Below are 25,965 nucleotides of genomic sequence, written 5' to 3'. Positions count from 1 at the left end.
TGAGGTGCCATTGCCTTCTCCCTTCTAGTAGGCAGTCAGTCTCATTTCTATTTCATCATTCCAATGGTGTTTGTTTATTTTTGTTTTATGCGAATGAACAGGTTCATTATATAGATATTGTATATATTCACTTGTATCAGATCAGATCAGTCACTCAGTCGTGTCCAACTCTTTGCGACCCCATGAATCACAGCACGCCAGGCCTCCCTGTCCATCACCAACTCCCGGAGTTCACTCAGACTCAGGTCCATCGAGTCAGTGATGCCATCCAGCCATCTCATCCTCTGTCGTCCCCTTCTCCTCCGGCCCCCAATCCCTCCCAGCATCAGAGTCTTTTCCAATTAGTCAACTCTTCGCATGAGGTGGCCAAAGTACTGGAGTTTCAGCTTTAGCATCATTCCTTCCAAAGAAATCCCAGGGCTGATCTCCTTCAGAATGGACTGGTTGGATCTCCTTGCAGTCCAAGGGACTCTCAAGAGTCTTCTCCAACACCACAGTTCAAAAGCATCAATTCTTCGGCGCTCAGCCTTCTTCACAGTCCAACTCTCACATCCATACATGACCACAGGAGAAACCATAGCCTTGACTAGACGGACCTGTGTTGGCAAAGTAATGTCTCTGCTTTTGAATATGCTATCTAGGTTGGTCATAACTTTTCTTCCAAGGAGTAAGCGTCTTTTAATTTCATGGCTGCAGTCACCATCTGTAGTGATTTTGGAGCCCAGAAAAATTGTATAGAATATATTCATTTAAATATACTTTGGCCACACCAAGTGGCTTGTGGCATCTTAGTTCCCCAATCAGGGATCAAACCCGGACCCTCAGCAATGAAAGTGCAGAGTCCTAACTGGACTGCCAGGGAATTCTCAGATTCATAATATAATTTTCTCTTCTTTCTTGCATGAAAAGTACCATAGTAAGATTGCTTTTTCCACATAGTGGGGCTTGGTAGTTCTAGTAGGGGTGGAATTTGATGATAGACCACATATCATTTCAGAGTGGTTGTCCTCATATTTTAATTAATATTATGTCTTTTAAGTACTCCACAGTATGGATCAGTCAGTTCAGTCGCTCGGTCGTGTCCAACTCTTTGCGACCCCATGGACTGCAGCACGCCAGGCTTCCCTGTCCATCATGAACTCCCAGAGCTTGCTCAAACTCATGTCCATCGAGTAGGTGATGCCATCCAAACATCTCATCCTCTGTCGTCCCCTTCTCCTCCTGGCCCTCAATCTTTCCCAGCATCAGGGTCTTTTTCCAGTGAGTCAGTTCTTCACATCAGGTGGCCAAAGTACTGGAGTACTGTCTGGATAGCCCAGACTTTATTTAACCTCTCTCTCTTTTTTTGCGTGTGGACATTTCTTTGGTTTTCGGTACTTTGTAATTTTAGATAATGCTACGGTGAAAACCTCGTTATGTCTGTATTAATTCTGGAGGTGTATTCAGGGCAAATAGCCAGAAGTGGAAGAACGAGGTCAGGAGATGAATGCAAATGCAGTCTTGTTGGATACTGCCAGATTTACCTCCAGAATGGTCCCCCTGGTTTTCACTTCCATCGGCAGTGTGTGAGAGTTCATCTTTTCCCAGGCCTCGCCAAAAGAATGTCATCTTGCTTTTCAATCTCCGCCAACGCATTGGCTGAAAAACACCGAGGCATTGCTGTTTTATTCTGCACTTCTCTGTCCAAGTTCCTCTTCACAGGTTTAAGGCTCGTTTTCTTTTTTTTGGTGAATTATCTGTTCATGTATTTCCCCCATTTTTCTATGGAGTTTTTGGCCATTAAGCCAATGAGTTTATTCCACTGCCAGTCTCTCTTCTTCCTCTTTCGGGATACACTGCTTCTATTTTGTCATGACATAGAAAAAAGAGTTCATTAATAAGAAATTCCCTATGCTCTCCTATGTTTAAAGCTTTTACTATGGATTTGGTACTGAAAGCCCAGCATTGCTGAATATAAAATTCTTGGTCCATGTATTTTTTTTTTTAATTGAGTTGTTTGAATATGTGGCCTCACTGTTCGTCGTTTGTATGCTGTTTCGGAAGTCTGATGCGAGGCAGGTGGCTTTGCCTCTCCAAGACGTTTGATCTCTTTGCCTGGAGACCTTGAGGATTCTTTCATCGTTGAGGTCTCATGCTTCTGCTGGGACGCATCTTCTATTTGGTCCTTCAGGGACCATCACCTGGTTCACATGTATCCTGCTCCACGATCTTGTGTTTCTTCTTTCGCCGACTCCAGTTATATAAATGCTGTTTCTTCTTTGCCTGTCTTCCATTTCCACTACCTTCTCTCGGATTCTTCTTTGTCTCTTTGTCATTTTCTTGGTTATTTCCTTGTTTTTCTTCAGGTCTTCTCTCTAAGTCTGCATTGAATCATTCCTTGTGTATCTTGTAATTTAGAGTTCAGTTCTGACATGATTTTCTTTTCCTTCTGTTTCTCCCTTGAGTTCACAGTTCTCTGTATTCTGTTCATGTTTGTTCTAAACATCAAGCAATTATTTATATCCCCAAATGCTTGTTTGAGCACATCTAATTTCATTTTCAAGTATCATCTTACACTTTTCTTCTGCTTCTTGGATTTCCTTTATTGGGGAAGAGGGTCATCGATTGAGCTGTTTTGAATGGTTTTACAATTTTTTAAATTCTTTTGTGGTAATTTTCTATAGTTCTGTAGAATTTTTTCTGTTCCTTTTTGTGGATTTTTGGTTGTATAGAAGGTTTTGCAGCTCTCTGGTGCCCTCTTCTGTTAGTGTAGCAAAGTGCAGAATCTTTAGTGGAATTTTTTTGTTTTAGAGGGAGGTGGGGAATGGTTTTATAAAGCCTCTAATTTTTTAGGTTTGTTTTATTTTGTGAAGCCCTAGACTTTCTCTTTTGTTTCTTTTATGCCTCCTTACCTAATGGCCAAAAAAATATCTTTTACTTTCTTTTGCCCCTTTCTCTGCCATTGTAACCATGCGTTTCGAAAACCGTGGTTTCAAATTGAGCACACATTTGAATCTCTTTTCCGTGGTCTCTGATCGGATCCACCAGGACGCTCAGGATTAGGATGCTTGCTCCGTCTGGCGCTGGTTTTCAGTCTCCTGGCCCCTCGCTAGACCCTGTCTTCTCTCTCCTCCTCAGCTTGTGCTCAGTTACTTCTCTCTTGAGTCCATCTCCCTCCCGGGCGAAGACCTGCTTTGTTGTTAAAGACGGGAGCATTTTATACAGTGGCTAAGCAGCTTCGGACCGATGACAGCTGTGACTAGTGACTGGTGATTGTGAAAACAATGTATTTAGTCACTGCAGTGTGCCAAGGATTCTATGCTTCTGCATTATTTTATTTAATTATCATAAAGTCTCTTTTCTTCCCCACTTTCTGAACCACTCCCTGAAACTTAGCTCCTGTATCACTTTTTGGAGTTTGAAAGTGAAAGTCTCTCAGTCGTGTCCGACTCTTTGTGACCCCATGGACTATAATGTCCATGGAATTCTCTAGGCCAGAATGCTGGAGTGGGTAGCCTTTCCCTTCTCCAGGGGATCTTCCCAACCCAGGGATTGAACCCAGGTCTCCCACATTGCAGGCGGATTCTTTACCAGCTGAGCTACCAGGGAAACCTGAATTTGTTGTAGCTTATTGGACAGTAAATGGCAGAAACACGTTTCCAGCCTTGTCCTGGCCTTTGGGGTCACAGGGCAACAAGTGCAGGGCGCGTCCGGCCTCAGAGGCTTCACAGGGCTTCATGCCTAGACTGTCCTTTCTCACCAGGTCTCAGGTCATGTTGTAAGGATGGTGAAAACCCAGTTTGCTGGTATTTCCAGTGGCCCGGAGGGTCATGTGTCTTATAAGGAAATGGCATGTGAATAAGTTGGTGCAAAAGGAAAAGAGGTGATCAGCACGATCAGAATGGTGTCTTTAATTTCCTAAAGACTGTCCATTACATGTGGCACAGGGCCTTGTTCAACGCTGATACCAAATGAATGTCAATTTCAGTATGTTCACTGATGATAAGACTTCAGTTCAGTTCAGTTCAGTCGCTCAGTCGTGTCCGACTTTTGCGACCCCATGAATCGCAGCACGCCAGGCCTCCCTGTCCATCACCAATTCCCTGAGTTCACTCAGACTCACGTCCATCGAGTCAGTGATGCCATCCAGCCATCTCATCCTCTGTCGTCCCCTTCTCCTCCTGCCCCCAATCCCTCCCAGCATCAGAGTCTTTTCCAATGAGTCAACTCTTTGCATGAGGTGGCCAAAGTACTGGAGTTTCAGCTTTAGCATCATTCCTTTCAAAGAAATCCTAGGGCTGATCTCCTTCAGAATGAACTGGTTGGATTTCCTTGCAGTCCAAGGGACTCTCAAGAGTCTTCTCCAACACCACAGTTCAAAAGCATCAATTCTTCAGCGCTCAGCCTTCTTCACAGTCCAACTCTTACATCCATACCTGACCACTGGAAAAGCCATGGCCTTGACTAGACGGACCTTTGTTGGCAAAGTAATGTCTCTGCTTTTGAATATGCTATCTAGGTTGGTCATAACTTTTCTTCCAAGGAGTAAGCGTCTTTTAATTTCATGGCTGCGGTTACCATCTGCAATGATTTTGGAGCCCCAAAAAATAAAGTTGATTTTATTAAAAAAAAAAAAAAGATGATAAGACCTACTGAGTTTCATTTCCACATTGTGGTTTTTGATATAGACTGGTGAAGACACTGTTTTAATTTATTTGCATTATTCCTCTTGGTTTACAGTTATTTGCTGGCATAAAAGATGGAGAAAACCTGCAGCTTTTTGAACAGAGTTCCCGCTCTGCCCATAAACAAGAGACACATACGCTGGAGGCCACGAAGCTCGTCGAGTTTGACCTTAAGCAAACACTTACCCGGCTTATGACACATATCTTTGGAGACGGTAGGTACTAAATGCCTTTGTCTTTGGGGGCTTAAATATTCAATAGTTATCATCTTCCTGAAATCATTAAGCCTACTTGTGTCTAGAGTTTTTGTTCTAAGTTGTAGTTAATGGTTTCAGTCCTTAGTGAGATAGAGCTTATGGATTTCCTGGTTCATTCCATGTGAGGAGCAGGAGGATATGAAAATGGAATTAGCTGGAGAAAGAAAAATGATTACGGCTTTTGATAAGAATGATAATGAATTGAGATCAGTCTCATCAATGGAGAGGAAGTGAATAGGCTGATTAATGTCAGAATATTAATATATTATCATTGGTCAGCCTTGATCGATGGCGCAGGATTCTTAACTGTGTGAGCGAGCGCAGCGGAAGATTTTACACTCTGACACACTGATCACCACTGTCAGCAGCAAAATACCAACAGTTTCTTGGAGGGAGAACAGTGTTTTTAAGATGTGGATTCTCACTTTAATCACTTGCCCTTCATTCTTTCTCTGAGAAATTGTAACGTTTCCATTTCCCCTCCAACTCTTTCTGATTTACTTGAGATAATATTTTGTCTGTTTGTATAAAGACGTAAAGAAAAGGGGAGATTGTTCCTTAATTACGGCCTAATTTTTTTAAGGATTTTGTTCATTCATTCATTTGCTGTTGGCTCTGCCGGGTCTTTGTTGCTGCGCGGGCCTTCTCTAGTTGCGGTGAGCGGCGGCCCTTCTGCTGCCGTGTGCAGGCTGGCTTCTCGCCGCCGTGACTCCTCCTGCTGTGGAGCGCAGGCTCTCGGCCTCAGGGCTCAGTAGTTGGCTGCAGCCCGTGGGCTTGGTAGTGGCGGCTCACGGGCTCCGTTGCTCCCGTGGTGGGTGGCATCTTCCAGATCAGGGATCGAACCCACATGTCCTATAGAGGCAGGCGACTCGTCACCACTGAGCCACCGGGAGAGCCCTGGGATCTGCATTTAAAAATGTTTAGAAAACAGAAGGCCTGCGTGGTTAGGGTCGTCTTTTATTCTCGTACTCTTGTGAGCTTTTTAAAAGAACAGGTTCTTTATCGAAGTGTGATTGACAAAAAGTGAACTATATATATATCTAGAGTGTATAATCAGCTACGTTTATAATGCAACAAACAACACATTTACACAGTTTTATGAGTCTCGACATTTGTGCACACCCGTGAGACCACTGTGGCGTCAAGCTGATCAGTGGGTCCGTCCCCCCAGGCCCCCTCTGGTGCCTCGTAGACGCGCCTTCCTGCGTGTCCTGTGTCTCCTCACCCCGGGCAGCCGGTGACCTGCGTTCTGCCACTGCGGTTGGTTTGCTTCTGGGTTTACACGGGTGAGGCCTGTGCTGCGTATTCTCCCGCCCCTCCTGCCGGCACCTTCACGTAGCGAGATTATTTGCAGATTGATCCGTGTTGTAGCGTCATGTCAGCGGTTCGTTCCCTTTTTCTTGATGAGCAGTGTTCCTGGCGTTACCTGGCCATCCGTTGAGAGACCTTTGGCTTGTCTCTAGTCTTCTGCTGTTACAGGTGAATCTGTGCATATTCACCTACACGTCTTTGTCTGGACTAATGTGTTCATTTCTTTTTGTTAAGTGCCCAGGAGTACCATGGTTGGATCATTTGAGGTGAATTTTCACTTTCTAGGAAGCTGCTAAGCTGTCCAGTAGCACATGGAAACTGCTTGTGCTCCAAGGTGGCCAGGCGCTAAAAGTTTAGCCATTCTGATAGGACAGGAGTGATTTGTCAAATAAACATTAGGTTACATAAGTAACTCTTCCAAATGAACAAGGAAAAATCAACCTGTGAGAGAAACGGGTGGTCATGAAGGCAACAAGTGACATGGTTATTAGTAGAATGACTCTTGAATGTGTGAAGAGATGCTCACTCTCGTTAGTAATCAGGAGAAGCACATGAAAGCTACCTGAGCCGCCCTTAGTCTCTGTTCATGTGTGAGAAAGCTGAAAGCCCAGCAGCTGTGAGTATCGACATAGATATAAACATGGGCTACAGCACACAGCCTGGGCCTTTCAGGCGTCTGCAGCGCTGTCCCCCTGGGAGCTTGGCCACCCGCTCGCTCCTTCTGTGCCCCTCACTTTCCCTACCTCTAGATTTCCCTACTTATGTGTGAGCTCAAATATGCGGTTAAAAAGAGTCTGATTATGATTTATTAAGCAAGGTTTCTTCAAATATCTTGACTGTTCCTGTTCTATTTAAGAAACCACTAATAACCCCATATATTGTGTATATTCATACTTTTTTTTTAAAAAAGTACATCAATTTCATGCTACTGTCTTTTTCTAGGAGGCAGAGAGTGGTACTACAGAGAAGGTCCAAACCAGGCTTTCGAGTATGTTCATAGGGTTCTACTAAAACAAAACAGAAATGCAGTTACATGTGACAAAATGTGATGATTTGATAAAACTGAATAGCGAGTGTGTAGATGTTTGCTGTTTTCTCCTTCTGTCTCTTTGTTTGGAATATTTCATGTTAAAATGGTATAATGTAATTGTGAAGCAGGTTTCAGATAGAGATTGCTGATGCAAAAATCTTTTTATAGCCAGCTTCTCTTTACTTTCGTGATAAAAGATAGGAATTGTGATATTTTTAGCAGTAATGTAATCCAGTTAACACTGGAATAATACAGGGAGATGGATTGTGCTATTCAGGGCATTTTCGAGGCAAGTAATGGTAAAGGAATTCTAACATCTCCTTGGATACAAGGAGATACAACCAGTCCATCCTAAGGGAAATCAGCCCTGAATTGCAAGGACTGATGTGAAGCTGAAGCTCCAATACTCTGGCCACCTGATGGGAAGAACTGACTCACTGGAAAAGACCCTGATTCTGGGAAAGATTGAAGGCAGGAGGAGAAGGGGAGGACAGAGCATGAGATGGTTGGATGGCATCACTGACTCGATGGACATGAGTTTGAGCAAGCTCCAGGAGATGGTGAAGGACAGAGAGGCCTGGTGTGCTACATGCAGTTCGTGGGGTCGCAAAGAGTCAGACACAGCTGAGCGACTGAATAGCAACAGTTCTAACATTTTAGGGAGATAGTAGTCTGTCTCAAATTGCTTTACAAAAAAATTCAGGATCATCTCAATTTTTCTGTTGTCAACCTATGAAGAAAATTGATTTTAAGCCCTCCTTATTTATATCTTGCTACACATTTCTATCATCACATGATCCCCCGCTTGTGAGATTTGTTGTTGTTGTTAGTTGCTAAGTTGTGTCTAACTCTTTTCTGACCCCATGGGCCCCCACCAGGCTCCTCTGTCCATGCAATTCTCCAGGCAAGAATACTGGAGTGGGTTGCCATTTCCTTCTCCAGGAGATCTTCTCAATCCAACCCAGGGATTGGACCCATGTCTCCTGTACTTAGCAGGTGAATTCGGATTCTTGACCGCTGAGCCACCAAGGAAACCCCTTGTGCGGCTTAGAAGCTGCCTTGCAGTTACACGGATAACCGAGTGGTTCTGAACTGGCGGATAGCTTCCTTTCTCTCACAGCTAGCATTTGTGTTTCTCCTATTTCTTTGTTATTTTTCATTCCTTTTGCCCCCCTCCCCTTGCTTACTCTCCTGGCCCCTCCACCTGGGTAATTCTCACTTACCTCTGATTTCACCTTGGGTGTCCTCCAGCCAGGAACTGTCCTGGAGTCTGTGCTGAACTCTGGGGAGCCGCCTCTTCTGTGCTCCTCTGAAGTCCCTCGGGTGGGTTTCACTTTGCTGGATTTTCACCATGCTGCTGGCGTCCCACTACTGGGTACATGAGACACAGTCCCAGTCTTTGAGCTGCTGAGAGTGAAGTCCTCTCCCGGGGAGGCCCGAGTGTCAAGGGAACGTGTAGGAAGGGCGGGTCCTCCGGGATCCGGCCAGGAGAGCTCCCAGTGGGGGACATCTGAGCTGCCTTAGTCACTGAGAGAGAGCATGGAGCTGGACCATGTGAAAGATTGAAAAGAAGAAAAATATGGCCACTTGGAGATGGCCGCATAGAACCAGAAATATTACATTTAAGTTCTCTTTCCTCCACTTGCTCTGAAATCTTGAACTGGTCATTTAGTGCTTTAGGTCTTAGTATTTTTAAAGCCCAAGGTAATAAATAGTACTGTTTCCCATGAGAATAAAGTGAGATAACATATGTGAACAGGGCCCTTTAAGAAGATATTAAATGCGTGTGTAAATATGAAAAAAACGAATAAGGAAGGGCAGGAAAATGAAGGCAATTAAATGGGGCCATACAATCAAAGAACAGTAGTTTCGTTGGCTTCGGAGAAGGCAATGGCACCCCACTCCAGTACTTTTGCCTGGAAAATCCAGTGGATGGAGGAGCCTGGTGGGCTGCAGTCCATGGGGTCGATAGAGTCAGACACGACTGAGTGACTTCACTTTCACTTATCACTTTCATGCATTGGAGAAGGAAGTGGCAACCCACTCCAGTGTTCTTGCCTGGAGAATCCCAGGGACGGGGGAGCCTGGTGGGCTGCCGTCTATGGGGTCGCACAGAGTCGGCCACGACTGAAGCGACTTAGCAGCAGCAGCAGTTTCGTTGGCTTGTCTTTGTTTTGTCTAGTAAGATGAGATGTAAACTTATGCCAGACAACAGCACAGCAGTTCAGACTGGCATTGATGGTGTCCTAAAACTCTTTCTGGGCTCCAGCAGGTAATTAAACAGGCATGCACGCTGCTCGACCTTGTATATGTTATAAAGATGTTCCCAGGGGCCCTGAGGACATGCATTCCTCTGAATGTAGTCTTGAACTTTCCTTTTTCTCATTATTCTTTACATTTATATGTGAATAGCTTTCAAAACTGAGCATTGAGGTCAAAGTGTCCAGGTAGCTGTTTTCCTTATAGAAAACCATTCCCGCAGTGTATGAGTTTTCTCATACACCTCTTATGCCCATGGCCAAGAATTAAGAATCTCAAGTTTTGAAACAGCAATGAAGTTGTGGCATCTCTATTTCAGGCAAACATTTGCTTTATTTTTAAAATGCTACCGGCTTAGACGTTTAGGTTTTAGATTTCAGTACAGATCGGAGTTACTATTTCATAAATCTTCGCACTTACTTTTTTGTTTTGAGACCAGAGTCAGCAGAATAATAGAGTGGCAATAAAGTATCCACCTGCTCAGAGAGTACTTCTTGTCCCGGGCACTGAAGTTGGTCTGTGAAAAAGCCTTTTATTTTTTCTTTCCTTGCAGCCTTTTATTTTTTCATTCCTTCCAGCCATGAGATCATCCTTAACCCCATTCACACAGATGCTGAACACCCCAAAAATCCTCCTGCACGCCTCATCTGCCCAGCCTCGCCCAGCCCGGTGCACCTTTGCGGGGTATCGCTGAAGGGGTGTTGGGGCGTTTGTATCATCCACTGAGATGCTTCTCGGGGGAGGGGAGGTGCCCCCGCCAGGCTCACGCTGTGAACTTGAAGAGTGAGGGGCTGTGTTACAGGGGGCAGGCTGTGTGCCCTCACAGCGCTCAGGGGGGTGAGTGTTCGCAGCTCCCTGGGACCTGGCTGAAGGGACGCCACGCTCTGACTTCACACGTTTCAGGGGGTCATTTAGTTGTTTTATTTGGGGTAGGGGTGCTAGTTGCTGAGAAACGTCTCAGTGAACCTTCTGGGTACAAGCCGCCTGGATGTCTTTTAGAGCTGCAGTCCCCAGCGTTTTTGGTACTGGGGATGGGTTTTGTGGAAGACAGTTTTTCCACGGACTGGGCAGGGGGCGGGGGGTGGTTTGGGGATGATTCAAGCGCATCACATCTATTGTGCTCTTTATTTCTAATCTACTGCCGCCACTCATCTGACGGGCGGTACCGATCCTCACTTGGAGGTTGGGGCCCCTGGTTTAGAGTAATAATGGCCGTATTAGTGATGATTACAGGAAGAGAGAGTAGTTAACAGTGTCAGATGCTGCATTACACTCTCACAAGGACTTTCTTTGTTCTGACCTGCATCTGGGACGTAGGTGTGACTGTAATCTACAGTTTTAAGATTTGGGAACCTGGACACGGAGCAACGGAGTACCAAGTAACCACACAGCTCGGGAGTAACCTGAGGCCTGGTTTGAGCCTCTCAGATGGTCAAGAATATGCTTGCAATGCAGGAGGTCCAAATTGGGAGGACCCCTGGAGAAAGGAATAGCTACCCCCTCCAGTATTCTTGCTTGGGAAATCCCATGGACAGAGCAGCCTGGTGGGCTACAGTCCACGGGGTCGCAAAGAGTCGGACACGACTGAGTGATTGACACTTTCACTTTGAGTCCCCTAATTTTGACTTCCGAGCCTGTGTTAGATGTTAGCTCTTTTGAAAGGAAAGACGTCATTTCAATATTATTTCTGACACTGGTGTTTCCAAAAGCCATGATGTAAAAAAAAAATGGGGCCTCCTCCTGGGTGTTGCCCCTGACTTTGTAGCTCTGACTCCCCTGTAGCTGCTCTGGATAAAGTCCTGCCCATGACGGCAAATTCAGGTACATTTCAGGTACCAAAGATCACTTGTAAACTTCAAATTCAGTCCTTCTTTAATCAGCTAATGAACAGGAACTGCCTGGACAGGCCTCAGAATTATTCAGCAACTCTTTTTTTCATTTGTTTTTATGGTCCACGTTTTTTACTGTTTTAAATTATTAGTGTTGTATTCCTTTGTTCTTGAAAAGCAAAATTAAAAATTACAACACGCTGTTTCCTTTGGCAATTTGTTGTTATTACAGCTGCTTTAGTTTCAGGGTTGTTTTTTTTCCCCCACTCGCCAAAGCAGTTGATTATTTTCTGCTAACATTTCAATTGCACCAGCATCCTAAGGCTGTTATAAGAGAGGTTATCCGTTTAGAATTGGAAAGAGAGAAAATAACCTGCAGACAGCTTTTATGCTCATGGAATTCCTGACATTTTTTTTAACTTTGCTGAATTGTTTCCCTCCGTCTTGTGCCGTCTGTAGCAGATGGTTTCTTTAAGAGCAGCTCAGGTTGGGTGGAGGACTCCTCACATTGTGGTCTCACTTTCTGTCCTTCCGGGCTTCCAGCCTGTCTCCCTGCTGAAGGCTGACATTTCCCTGTAGGAAGCACGGGCCTCCCGGCACAGTTTAGACGAATGCATCTGAAGAAGAGATGGACTGTGATCCCCTGCTGCTGGCTAGATGCATCGCTGTGGGCGAGTCACATCTCTGTTTCAGAACCGAGCAGGCTCGGCGTTGTCCGTGAGACGCGCTCCCCACTGCCCATCCCGGACCTAGCTGTGGGTGACCCGTGTCTGTCTCAGAGCAGCCGCAGCAGTGGCTCCTCACCTGTGGGCACGCCCTTCCCAGTGCTGTCCGCATCCAAAGGCTAGCTGTGGCCGGAACCTGAAGGCCCGGCCTTTTGGGCCCCAGCCCGGCGCTCCCTTCCGCTTCACTGCCCTGCTCCCCAGTTCTCAGGGGCTGCATGCCGGCCCCAGGGCCCCAAGCTCTCCGGACCTTCAGTCCAGGAGAGGTTTGGGGGCCTGTCGGATGCACTCACAGCCCTGATGGGGACGCGGCAGGTCTCGCACCCGGGGCTCGGCTCTCTCCAGGCCTATAGCTCCTCAGAGCCGCAGCCCCAGGTGTGCTGGTGACGGCTTCGGTCCCCCTTCTCTCGCCAGCAGGGAGCCCCTGCTGTCCCAGCACCTGACCGCAGGCCTCTGGCCTCGCTCGTACCCCAAGCCAGCAGCGCGTGTTCCTGCAGGTGGCGAGCTCCTGGCGGTTCTCCCGATTGTGGATCCCAAGCCCAGCAACGCGGGGCTTTGCCCTCTCTGCCCCTTTGCTTTTCCGGCCTGTGTCTGGCCGGGGGAAGTATTTCTCTCGTCTTTGATCACAGCCTGGCCTGTGCAGTTTTCTCTGTTCTGTCACGCCTGTCGTGGTGCGTGGGGAGCAGGAGGCTGACGGTGCGCTCTTGGCTGGTGGCGCTTGGCCTGGAAGCCAAGCGGGGTCCGTCTCCATGGTCTGCCCAGGGGAGGGCAGCGGAGAGCCATGCCGCCCGCCGTCTGGTGCAGATCGCATCTCGGCGTTTTCTAACTGTAAATGTCGAGGAAAGGTGTGAGCCGGCACGGTCCTGCGTCTGTGAGACGGGAGCAGGGGTGATGATCGTGCCGTGTTCACGGCCGCCTGTCCTCAGCGTAAAGGCTGGATTGAAGGAGGCCCATGAACCATCTCGTGTAGCGGCGCTGTAGTAAATAAACGATGGACATCAGTGACCTTAGTGTGCACTTTAGGAATGTTTCTTTTTCTTCATATTTTTATGAAAACCCGAGAGAGAGTTTAGACCGTGGTCTGATTTGCAATGCGTGCCTGTCGAAAATCACCCATTGAGTGTTTAAGTTTTTACACACTTAATAAATTGTCACCAAAGCACTGCGAGATGAATGTCGTTCTTATTTTGACCAAGACCGAGGCAGGGAGAACTGAAGGAACGTGCCTGAGGCCCTTCGGCTTGAGGTGGTGGAGCTGGATTCGGTCACGCGTCTGTGGTCGCTCTCTCTGCGCACGGGGGACCCACCCACGTCTCTGGGGCCAGACTCGGATTGGGGGTGGGCCTCTGTGTCACTGCGTGAGAGCGGCGTGGTGTGGGATGACGTGGTGTTTCTGTGTAGAGAAGGAGGGGAACGAGAGGTGCACGCGTGTGTTTGCTCACGTCTGTTAATAAAAAGGAAACCCTGAAAGTTTACCCAGTGGGATTCAGGGGGCAGAGGAGCCAGGAACCAGTATGCTGGTGAGACTTGTAAACAATGCTTATTTTTATTTCCGTTTGATTGATGTAACTGACATAGAACACTGTGTTGGTATATGATGGAATGACTGGATATATGATGGAATGATTGGATATAGGTGTATATTGCAAAAGGATCGCCACGGTAAGTTTACTTAACTCCAGTCACCTCGCAAACTTAGAATTTTTTTCACTCATGGCCTGTTTATACAGGAAAATGTATTCTTTTTACAGTGTTTCAATTTTGAACCCTGTGAATATATTACTTACTCAAAAAAATTTTTTTTTAAAAAGCTATTAGAGCAGAGCAATATTGAGAAGTGTGAAAAAAGGCCTGTCCACTCTTGGTACAGATGCAGCTTAGAGGGCTGCGGGTCTGATTTAGACATCGTTTGCTTTTATAGAAGCTAGCAGAAAGACCTGCTTTCCCGTGCATGTGTGCTAAGTTGCTTCAGTCGTTTGCGACCCTGTGGTCTGTAGGCCTCCAGGCCCCTCTGTCCATGGGACTCTCCAGGCCAGAACGCCGGAGCGGGTTGCCATTTCCTCCTCCAGGGGATCTTCCCAACCCAGGGATCAAACTTGCATCTCATGCATGCCTTGTGTCTCCTGCACTGGCAGGCGAGTTCTTTACTGCTAGCCCACCGGGAAGCCCCCTTTCCTCGACCTAAACTCTCTCCTCTGCCAGGTGGCCACAGGGTTGACGGGTGATTGATTGAGTTTCAGAGGGTCCTGGAACTACACAAAATGTTTGTCATATTGGATAAGACGTGCTCAGTTTTCTACAAGTTTTAAGATTTATTGCCTCCCCCTAAAGTGTTGCACATTAATTTATTTGCTATTTATTTTACTGAGAAAATAGTCTTCTGGTGTCGTCAGCCAATCCGCCGTTAGCAGCTTTGATCACGGGAAAGGCAGGACTGCCTGTAACGCTCCGTGCCTGTTTTTCCCCGGTGTCTTTGCAGGACTGGACGTCAGATGGGTGGACTGCTACTTCCCTTTCACTCATCCCTCCTTCGAGATGGAGATCAACTTCCACGGGGAATGGCTGGAGGTTCTGGGCTGCGGGGTGATGGAGCAGCAGCTGGTAAACTCAGGTACGGGAGGACCCTGCGTGTGGGCACAGCTCTCCTGAGACGCCCTCTTCCCAGGGAGCCCCACGTGCGTGCTGTCTGCATCCATGTCTGCACGCTCCTGCAGGGCTTGCCGCCCGGCCTCTGTGCTTGCATTGCTGTCCGGATTTATTGCGCTGCCCCCGGGAGAACACCGTCTCTCTCGCCTGGTTTTGCGGAGGCTTCCTGCTCTTGGAGCTCTTCCTTGTCAGCGCCGAGTGTGGGTTTGCGCTTACGATGTCATGTTTGTTGATCGGCTGCTTTGGGATCGCCCACAAGCCTTTGAGGCATGTCCCACGAGAGCTGTCTGTCTTCCAGACTATTTAGGAACAACGCCAGCCTGAGGTCCCTTTTTTGGTTCCCACTGCGATTGGAACTGTGCCCCGGTCCAGCAGGTGTTTCGTAAGCACTGAGAGCGCAGTGTAAGACACGTAGGCCTGTCTCGTTTGCTGGTTTGTCCTCGACCCTCCCTGTTGGCTGGACCACCCGATGTGGAGGGAGTGGAAAATGGGGGCTCTGATGAAATTCTCCCTGGACTTTAGCTCTTCTCTGTAGGACCATTGTTTCATGAAAATGATTATTTCTAGGAATCCTCCAGGGATCCATGGTTAGGACTTGATCTCACTGCCAAGAGCCTCAGGTCAGGGAACTAGGATCCTACAAAGCCACAAGGTCCAACCCCCACCCCCACCACCCCCCACACAAAAAAAATTATTTCTACACTTAATTTCAGAGCTGTGAATTGTTTTTTTAAGTCACTGTCAGAATTTAAGTTTAAAAATGTTTTATCACATTGGGAATCCTCCAAGGGAAGTTGGCTAGGATTGGGCACCGGGGTAGGAGGGTCCCTGCATGGGCAGGAGGAGGAGGAAGGGGGCTGATGCTGACAGCCTCCACCGCCCCCCAAGCCCCCTCCCCACATAGAAGGACATGCCCTCTGTGGCCGGGGGGTGAGGCGGCTCGGACTCAGGCTGGTCACGGGCTTCCTGCCACAGCAGACCGGAGGGGAGCGGGCCCTCTTGGGGACTCAGAGCTGAGGATGGACCCTGTGTTAAGGTCCAGGGGTGAGAGAATGAGGCTGGAGGGAAATAGGAGACGGGGAGTCGGCGCTGCCTGGCCTGGGCCGTGGGGCCCGCCCTGGGCTCAGACCCAGCCAGCTGTGGGGTTCCTCTCCACTCGGCCGGGCAAGGCTCATGGGAGAGCCCAGCCCCGGGCCACACCCTTCTTGGATGGTTCTCCAACGTTGGGTCTTTCCTGGAGACGAGGGAACAGAGAGGTGCCCTCGGAGGGCCTGTGAGTGAATGTGGGAGGCGGGGCCGAGTGTCTGAAGCTCAGGAGTGCTGTCCGCCGAGGCTGTGTCTTCCTCAGCGCCTGTCTAACCCCGCCAGTCTCCGGTTTTCACAGTTAAAGCAAGCACAGAGACACCTTCCTCCTAAGTTTCCTTCTGACGGTTTGTGGAGGCGAGCTGAGCACAGGCTCTAGCACGTAGCCAGTAAAAGTGCATCTCTGATATCATTAAACAGGTGTTTTGTTTGTTTGTTTGTTTTCCCAAATGGTAAGAGCCACTTATTAACAGAGAGCCCCCTTAGTTAGAAATGGTTAAACAAAGGCTGTCCAGCATGTCAGAGAGACAGTTTCTGGTCAGGCAGAGCTAGATTTCCTCTGTGATCTTCGCATCCGTGATACTAGATGGAGTGAATAACTTTAGAGGGAGAAAGAAGATTGAAAGTGGTAAGAAACACGAGAAGGAAAGATGCGCGTCTTAACAGAAAGCACAGAACACTGGGAGCAGATCTGTGAGCTGTGATCTCTTCTCGAGTCGGAACTAACGTCAAAAAAAAAGGTGCCTGTGTCTGTTTTGCTTTGTTTTTTAGACAGAAGATTTTCTGGATCCTAGGCTTCCTCCCAGGGGCACCTGGTGTCAGGGGCCAGCACTCAGAACGTAAAGCAGGGAGGGTTAGTTACGGATCGGTTGTCACTTCCTGAATCAGTTGTCACTTCCTCGTGCATTGCCAGTGTCCTTGATAGGTTTTTATGAGGTTTATTCGCACAGTAATTGGCTGAATATCGTCTCTGAAACAGGTTTCCAAGTCATTATTGTACATTAATGACACTGCTGTTCTACAATTAGATCAGCCCTATCAGTTAATTCTTGGAGGAAATGGCAAAGTAGAAAAAGAAAATAAAAAAAGACACCTGAGATGGAAATGTGTCTGATAGAGTCACAGGGTGGTGGGGGGTGCTTTCGGTTGTTGGGAAATGTACACATAAAATTTAAATACCTTGCGAGAGAGAGAGAGACGAAAGAAAAGGAAGAAGAGATGCTTGTATAAAAGAAATTTTGTGTGGGCTTTTCTGCTTGAACTTGAAGTTATTATGACAGTTCTGCTCCGTGCTGTCAGACGGGCTTGTGTTTTGACGTCTGTAGTTGTAATCCTTACGCTGTGCGCCAGGCGGTCACTAACCGCGGACGGCATGTGCAGGTACTGCCGGCTTTGTCTTCTGAGTGCCTGTGGCGCGGCCCGGGCTGGCGGGCTCTGGTCACACTGCCTCCGCTCACTTGGCCATTCTTGCTGTCTTTTCTCTGGCATTTCCCACCGCCCCGCCCCGCCCCTCCAGCTTTTAAAAATAGAAGTTCCAAGCAATGCTAAAATCAGCCGTTACAGGCTCCATCTTTACAACTGGTTCTTCCAGTTGTTCTTCAGTCACTAAACCTTGTCTGACTCTTTGCAACCCCATGGACTGCAGCACGCCAGGCTTCCCTGTCCTTCAATGTCTCCCGGAGCTTGCTCAAACTCATGTGCATCGAGTCGGTGATGCCATCCAACCATCTCATCCTCTGTTGTCCCCTTCTCCTCCTGCCTTCAATCTTTCCTAGCATCAGGGTCTTTTCCAGTGAGTCAGCTCTTCGCATCAAGTGGCCAAAGTATTGGAGCTTCAGCTTCAGCATCAGACCTTCCAATGAATATTCAGGGTTGATTTCCTTTAGGATGGACTGGTTTGATCTCCTTGCAGTCCAAGGGACTCTCAAGAGTCTTCTCCAACACCACAGTTCAAAAGCATCAATTCTTCGGCACTCAGCTTTCTTTATAGTCCAACTCTCACATCCATACATGACCACTGGAAAAACCATAGCTTTGACTATACAGACCTTTGTTGACAAAGTGATGCCTCTGCTTTTTAATATGCTATCTCCATTGGTCATGGCTTTCCTTGAGGTGCTGCTTAATGCTGAAATACATGGTGACCAAAGAGGTTGAGGGCTCAGTGACACCAGCAGGGGCCAGCAGCTCCCGAGATGCCCTGGAGGCTCGCTTCGGTGTGACCTGCCAGCAAAGCTCGGGGTGGATACTGTCACTCTCCCTCTTCTGGAGCCTCCGAAAGGTGATCAGCATTGAATGGCTGGCAGCACCCGTTGCCCAGATCTTGCTGACAATAGTCAGTTACTATATCTGCTGCCTGAGTAGTAAATTACACGATTTTGAAGTGGCTAGAAGTCCTTTCAAATAAATAATTCCGCTGAACATAGAATGAAGAGCTGGCACCAACCGAAGCAACAGCAAACAAAGCTCTATTTGTCCTGTGATTATTTATTACCCTTGCAGAGGGGCCCTGCGCCCGTGTGGGTTATCTCTGTGACCAAGTGCATTTAATTAAATGCATAGATTAGACTGCTAATTTGAACAGGCAGTGAAAACACTTTGTGACACATTTAAGTTGACTGTGGCGTATGTGTGTTTTTGCGCACAAAGTAAGATTAGGCTCTTCCGGATCGCTGAGAGAATTTTCTCTCTTCTCCCTTAAGTGACGGCGCCTTCACCGTTGCTTCCCGACCGCTGAGATCTGGTAATTGTGATGTGGGCGGCAACTGCTGTCCTGATGACTTCGTTGTTTTTCCCTTGAGGAGATGCTTGGAAGGCAGCAGTGAGTCATGCGTCCAAATATTACACACGTACCTCCCTGTGGGCTGACTCAGGCCGCCGTCTTTCCAGGTACTACAGGGACCGGGAGCACGAAACATCACTGGGCGACTGTGGCTGTCATCGTGCCTGGGAGGAATTCACCGTTTATTGAGAGATTTAGAAGACTGTACTCAGGCCAGGGAGGAGAAGAGGCTCCGTCCCGGGAAGTAACTTTTTAAAAAAAACGGAACCACTTTCCTTACCTCTTCATTAAAATTTGAAACTTGACTTTTGGGGAAAAAAACCTTATAAATATGCACATAAACGTTTTCTAGTTTTAAAGTCATTCTTTTGTCCCTTTATTTGTCAGATATTTCTTGAATTTCTTCTAAGGCTGTAGAAGAGCAAAAAAGCCTTGTCCTGGCTGTTGAAAACAGCACAGCACAGCCAGACACAGACGTAAATGGTCAGAGCGCCACGTGGCGTGTGTCTGTAACAGAGGTGCCGTGGTGGTGGTGCCACCACCTCGGTGGTGCCACGCCCTCGTGCTGGTTACACGCAGGGTGGAAGGTAACCTCCGGTCACTTTGGGCTGCTCTGCAGCGTGACGGGAGCATCCCAGCATAAGTAAGCTTCCTGTTCGCAAGGGGTCATGTCCTTGGTCTTTGCCTGGACGCGCAATTGACACGCCTGATGCTTTTCTCCCTGTCTAGCTGTGACCCTGTTTTCAGTGTGTCCCTCTCTCTGGTAGACAGTCCCTAAGCTCTGCACACGGTTGTGTCGTGCAGTGTTACCAGTCTAAGGTGGTGAGCTCCCAGGTGGCACAGACCAAGACCACGCATCCCTGTGTCAGACGTGAGCAGACGTGCCGCTCCTGTAATTGGCACCTTGTCTGCGCGAGGCTCTGTGACAGACAAGCAGGAAGACACGGAAAATGGTGAGAGGTGACGTCTCCCGGTGAAACTCAGCCTGAGGTCGGGAAGCTGAGACTGTGTCATCAGAGCATGAACTTAGGTGCCGTTCGTGGGGGTGCTGGGGTGTGTGAGGAGGGAGCCCTGTCCATCGGGTAGGCCAGTGGGGGTCTAACGTACAGCACCGCTCACTGAGGGGTCTCTGCCCCGCTGTCCAGGGTCAGCTGACCGTAGACGTTTGCATGTATCTCTGGACTGTCAGCTCTGTTCCGTTGGCCTGTGTTCCCATCCTCACGTCCTTACTGTTACTGTTTATTTATTTTTGCCTGTACTGGGTCTTCGTTGCTGTGGGCAGGCTTTCTCTAGCTGGAGAGCAGGGCTACTCTCTAGGTACGGCGTGCAGGCTTCTCTTGCTGCTGGCAGAGGCTGCAGAGCACGCACTCAGGAGTCGCTCACGGACTTAGTTGCCCTGCAGCACATGGGATCTTCCTGGACCAGGGATCAAACCCATGTCTCCTGCATCGGCAGGCGGATTCTCAGCCACTGGACCACCGGGGAAGTCCGAGGTCCACACTGTTTTGATCCCTTTAGCTTTGTAGTAACTTTTGAAATCGGGACGTGTGAGTCTGACTCTGTTCTTCCTCTCTTCGTTCTTTACTCTTAGCCATGACGTGCTCAAGTCTCCCTAATTAAAAATAATTTTTTCCTTAAAGTTACCCTTTACTGAAAGACTTCATTTGGATACTTTGTCTGCCCCTCTCTTGTCTCTGTCTCTCTGTCTTCTAGTCCTTTACTGTATCAGCCAGTCCAGGGTCCGTCACTCAGCTGAAGAGTTGGGACACCATGCAGGTTGAGGCCCCCATGTGTCCCCTCCCTGTTAGCACTTCCCCCGCCCCATGAGCATTCACTGTTCTGGATTTTGTGTTGTTACCTTGATTTTCTCTGCATTTCGTAAACAAGTGAACTTTCCCCAGCTTTTGTGCTTTAACGAGTGGACTCGTGCTACCCATCCTTCCCTGCGGTTCTTCACGGGGACTGTAGCCCTCCACGCAGTGCTGTGAGGCTCCACTCTGCGGTCCTCCGTGGAGTTTCAGTTCATCCATTTTTCACAGCTCAGATTCTAGTGGCTGAGCGTGCCGTAGTTTATCATCCGTTCTTTAATGGACATTTGACTGTTTGCGATTCTTTTGTTGTTTCAGATGCCACTTGTGCACACTTTTGTATTTCTTGCTTGTATAGGACTAAGAGTTTCTTAGAGTTATGTGTTCTTTAGCTGTGGAATTGCTGAGTCAGCACTTCTGCACAGTTCGCATGCGCTCCAAGTCACTTCAGCAGGGCCCTGCTCCTTGCAGCCCCCTGGACTGAGGCCGCCAGGCTCCTCTGTCCATGGGCTTCTCCAGACAGTAGTCCTGGAGTGGGTTGCTGTGTCCTTCTCCAGGGGACCTTCCGGGCCCAGGAGTTGAACCTGCATCTCCCTGCAGCCCCGACGTCACGGGCTCTCTCTTTCCCGCTGAGCCAGCGGGGGCCCTCAGCATCTCAGCTTCGCTGGCATCACCAGGCTGCTTCCTGAGGAGCCGGGCCGGTTTCCACAGAAGCTCCTGTCGCTCCACACCCTCTCCAGCATGCGGCTTGGTTCAGTGTATTTGGCCAGTCTGGTGAGTCCAGAACAGCCTCTCACTGTGGTCTTGTTTACATGCAACTGCCATTGAGGTTGATCACATTTTAATATATTTATTTGACACATATAGTTTTTCTTTTGCTCATTTTGAGTGGGGCTCATTTTTTTCATCGTTTTTAATTGATTGGTAGGAATTCATTTATTTTGAAAGCTAATTATTTGTCACTTTTATACATTACAATTATATTCTCTAGGTTGTGGCTTTTCTTTCTTTCTTTAAGTTGCTCTTTCAGAAATGGAATATCTGTAGTTTTTACTTGAGTTGCTTTAGGTTTCTTTCTATAATGTCATTCTCCCAAAAAGTCGCTTCGTCGGGGAATGTGAGTGGGTGTAAGTTGACAAGTTCTGTAAAGATAACCCTTCTGCTTGTCATGCTTGATGCTAGTGGTTTAAGTCTCTGATATTATTGCTGTACCATTCATAGTTCTTATGTGGGGGTTCTGAATGCTGAGTGACATTCACGCATCCTCCTTCTCTCTCCTAATGTTGTCAGGCTTGGTTCCGCCCTCTGTGACCGTTCTGGTGTTTGGAAGGCAGATTCTGGGACGCCCTTGTTTGACTGGGAGACACAGCTTGGAGCTTGCTTGAGCATCCAGTTATACCCTTTCACAGAATTCGATTTGTTTCCTTGTATATTTTGCAGCTCTCCCCGATCCCGCTTAGAATCCCTTGCAACATTTCTGCTGTTGTGACAAAAGCAAATATTTTGGTAGTTGACTCAAGCTGCAGTTTGTATGTATGTTTCTGATGTTTTTGCAGCTGCAGTGTATGTTACATACCATCTGTGGCATCATTTCTACCCGTAGGAGACTTCTGGAAGGCAGAGCCTCTGCCCTGCGTCTTATTTTCGTCATCTAAGATCTTGGATATTTAGCAGATATAAAGCAGTTGTCCTACCTCCATCAGTGCGGACTTAATTTTCCTTTTTCAACCATTTTGAGGGCCTGCCATGCGCTGTGCTGGAAATCTTGGGCCAGTCCTGAGGGTCTCAGTTTCCTCATCTATAAAATAAGGGTCTCAGATGATATAACCTCCAGATGTCCTTTTAGGTCTTGGATCCCATTATTTGGTCTCCCAAACAAACCAGTTGGTTTCCCTAGTGGCTCAGTTGGGAAGGAATCTGCCTGTAATGCAGAAGACCCAGATTTGATCCCTGGGATGGGAAGATCCCCTGGAGAAGGGAGGATCCCCACTCTAGTACTCTTGCCTGGAGAATCTCATGGACAGAGGAGCCGGGCAGGCTGCTACAGTCGATGGGATTGCAAAGTCAGACACGACTGTGCAACTAACTAATAACTTTGAACTTGAAACAAGCCAGAGTGTGTAGTATTAATACAACCCACAGGGCAATGTGTTTTGTTTTAAAACACCACGTGGAAACCTGCACCGAAGGACTGATGCTTTCAAACTGTGGTGCTGGAGAAGACTCTTGAGAGTCCCTTGGACAGCAAGGAGATCAAACCAGTCAATTTAAAGGAAATCAACACTGAATATTCACTGGAAGGACTGATGCTGAACTTGAAGCTTCAGTATTTTGGCTACCTGATGCTAAGACTTTTCCGACTCATTGGAAAAGACCCCGATGCTGGGAAAGATTGAAGGCAAAAGGAGAGGGAGGCGACAGGATGAGATGGTTAGATGGCATCACCCACTCAATGAGCATGAGTTTGCGCAGACTCTGGGAGAGACTGAAGGATAGGGAAGCCTGGTGCACTGCAGCCCGTGGGATTGCAGAGTCAGACAGGACTTAGCGACTAAACAACACCAATTGAAAGTTGCATAGCTCTGGCTTTTGGTATCTCTGGTTGGTTAATCAGGTCTCTTCCCCAGACCCTTTAAAGAAACTCTCTAAGACTGTCAAAAATTTTTTTAAAAGTTGCTCATCTAATTGAATTTTATTTAAACTATTTATGAGCCGTGTGCTGCCTAGAGTCACTGCAGCTTTGCAGGCAGGCAGTGATGTGCTGCTGCTCGACGGCACAGTTGTATTTTCTCCCCTGCAAAGAGGCAGTTTGGAAGTTTAGGAATTATTTATGGCACCGTGGGGATAAACACAATCTGCTACGTTGTTTTTTTAAGCTTCGTTTCTGCATTTTAGGCTGGAAGCAGTGTCTTTGTGCAGCGGCCATATTGTCATGCCCGTGGATAAAAGGAAGTGACATCGTTAGGCAAAAATTTAGGCCAGATTCTCAAATTGTGTTTTTAATGGACGTAATTCAGGAGTTGGCCAAGTGTAGCATCTCTCAGACCATATAACTTAGAATGCTCATATTTATTAGGGGTTTCATAGGAAAAAGGAGGAAAAGGACATGGCAACCCACTCCAGTCCTCTAACCTGGGAAATTCCACGGACGGAGGAGCCTGGCCTGCTACAGTCCATGGATTTGCAAAGAGTTGGACACGACTGAGCGCCTGAACAACAAAACACAGGAAAAAGAAGACTTGATACTCAGCGAAGTGTGGGACAGAGTGAGTTGGAAAAGCCGTGTGTCTGTCTAGTGGACAGTGTCTCTGAGCTGGGCGAGTGAGCAGAGCCCAGGCCTATGGGACTCAGAGTCCTGCCGGGAGAAGGTCCCTTCTGTAGGCTGCGTCCCCAGGACACCTGGAGCGACGCTTGTCCGTCGGCTGCTGGGTTGCCCGTGAACTAGGAGGCCTGCAGCGGTGTGGTTTGGGCAGTGATGACAAAGCACAGTCAGATGACTCTTCTTCAGTTTTACCTTGAGGACTGCCTTCAGTGTGAAGGGAAGCAGCCAGTATCAGCATTCATAATTTAGCACATTCATTTGGTATTTTAAGCTATTTGTCTGCAGAGTCCTAGAAATGGAGGGTTTGTGGGTTTTGAAGGCATCAGGAGGCGAAAGCTCTCACCCATTATTGGATGCTTCCAGGTATTAGATCGCCTGTACCTTCTCCGTCTGCTCCTTTAATACACGTTTGTCAAGTATCGGCCTGGCAGGTGCCACGCAAGGGGCCACGGACACAGAGGGGTTTCTGCCTCCGAGGGGCGCCCAGTCCGGTGGTGGGGACGGCAGGTTGTGAGCTGTGTCCCTGGGGCTGCGGTGACAGTCGGAGGAGGGGGAGGCTCCTCGAGAGACAGGCAAGGCTTTCCCAGGGCCGTGATGCTGGCCCTGAGCTGTGAAGTGGAGCAGGCTCCATGATGGCACAGTGAGGAGGGGATCCTTCCGGGGAAAGAGCCGGGCCTGGGCTGGATGCACGGCGGGGCGGCCGCACTGCAGGTTCTGATACAGATCAGTGCGGAGCGCTGGGAGAGCCTGGGCCGGGCACCACTTCGAGGCTGGGTCCGCCCTGGAAGGGCATGGAGGGCAAGACAAGGACCTTCCATCTCACCTTGGTGGGAGCACGCGGTTGAGATTGAAGTATTGTTGAGATTGAGTCCAAGAAATGCAGCTTCAACAGCAGGAGACCGGGCGCACGGTCTAGACGGAATGTGGCGGCGCCATGGGGGAGGGAGGGGCCCCAGGGTCCCCTCCAGGTCCGTGCGCCCAGGGCCCGACCTCGGTGTGGTGAAGAGGGCACCCTGTGGGGGGCAGCAGGTCCTGCATACAGCTTTCCCGGGCTTCGTCGACACGCAGAACACGGGTGTGCTCACCAGCGTGCGCCCTCCACAGGACCGCAGGGGGTTCCAGTGCCCACTCTCTCCCCCGCCTGCCCTGCTTTGGTACCTTCAGTTACCTTAGTAACCAGCATAGCTCCTTCCTTCATCTTGGAGGTTTGAAGAGGAGGCAGATCTCCTCGGAGGTTAAAGAGCTGACCTCTTACTCCTGTTTTAGAGAGAGCTCTTCTGGATGCTGTGGGCCGCCAGCCCTATGGAACCTGGGTTCCCGCCAAGCGGACGCGCATGTGCTGGGGGCTCCGGATGGTGGCTCAGGCTCCCCTTGGCAGGCCTCCCGGGTCCTCCCTGCACCCAGGCCTGTCTGTTTCCCAACGAGGAGAGGCATGACCACATGCAGGAGGGGGTCTGCGGGGTCATGGGATAAAGAGACCTGCGCCTCAGAGGCCAGACTGGAAAGGGTCCTTGGGCTCGTCCTTTCTCCGGGTCTGTGGCCCTATCACTGGTTTGTGCCATCAGGACCTGTCCTCCTTGGCCATGGCTGGTGATTTCCGTGCCAGCCATGGAGGGGCCTGGGCGCAGGAGCTTCTCGTTGGTTGCACGTCACCACACCTGTCTTGGTGGTGCTGGAAGAGTGACGTGGGGAGGACCCGGAGGGGCAGAAAAGACTCCCTCCTTCTGGTGCCTCCTGGCTGCAGCCTACTCTTCCCTCAACCACTACGGGGAGGGTGTACGTGTCCCTGCAGAAAATACTGGGAGCTTCAGACCAGAAAGAGGAACTTTCACTGACAAATCCGTTCATCTGTTACTGCCCCTGAATCCCAGTGCCTGATTTAGAAGATGAGAATAAGACATGCACCTCACTGATCTGGGATGGAACAGATGAGCCCATGGGTGTAACGTGCTCAGCCCAGTGTCTTGGGCTCAGTTGCTCGCTCACGTCCGACTCTTTGTGACCCATGGACTATAGTCCCCCAGGCTCCTCTGTCCATGGGATTCTCCAGGCAATGCTGGAGTAAGTAGTCATTCCCTCCTCCAGGGGACCTTCCTGACCCGGGGATTGAACCCGTGTCTCCTGTGTCTCTTGCACTGGCAGGCAGATTCTTTACCCACTGAGCTACCTCGGAAGTTCCAGCCGCGTGTCTCGTGTTCGGTAAATGATTAAAAAGTGTTAGATCCTTTCTCCTCTAACCTTACGCCTTCCGT

At 48.6% G+C, this 25,965-nt stretch overlaps 1 protein-coding gene across 5 annotated transcripts in view; it reads left to right on the top strand.

Moving 5' to 3' along the window:
* Positions 1–25,965, top strand: part of FARS2 (phenylalanyl-tRNA synthetase 2, mitochondrial) — a 305,489-nt gene that overhangs the window by 72,689 nt on the left and 206,835 nt on the right. For all 5 annotated transcript variants that reach the window (XM_070778461.1, XM_070778459.1, XM_070778458.1 and 2 more), the window contains 2 exons: positions 4,720–4,879; positions 14,552–14,683. In XM_070778461.1, coding sequence (XP_070634562.1) covers positions 4,720–4,879; positions 14,552–14,683 — 292 coding nt within the window. The remainder of the gene's footprint in view (positions 1–4,719; positions 4,880–14,551; positions 14,684–25,965) is intronic.

This window comes from Bos indicus, chromosome 23 (genome assembly GCF_029378745.1).
Source record: "Bos indicus isolate NIAB-ARS_2022 breed Sahiwal x Tharparkar chromosome 23, NIAB-ARS_B.indTharparkar_mat_pri_1.0, whole genome shotgun sequence".
NCBI lineage: Eukaryota > Metazoa > Chordata > Mammalia > Artiodactyla > Bovidae > Bos > Bos indicus.
This window is presented reverse-complemented; position numbering and strand designations above follow the sequence as displayed.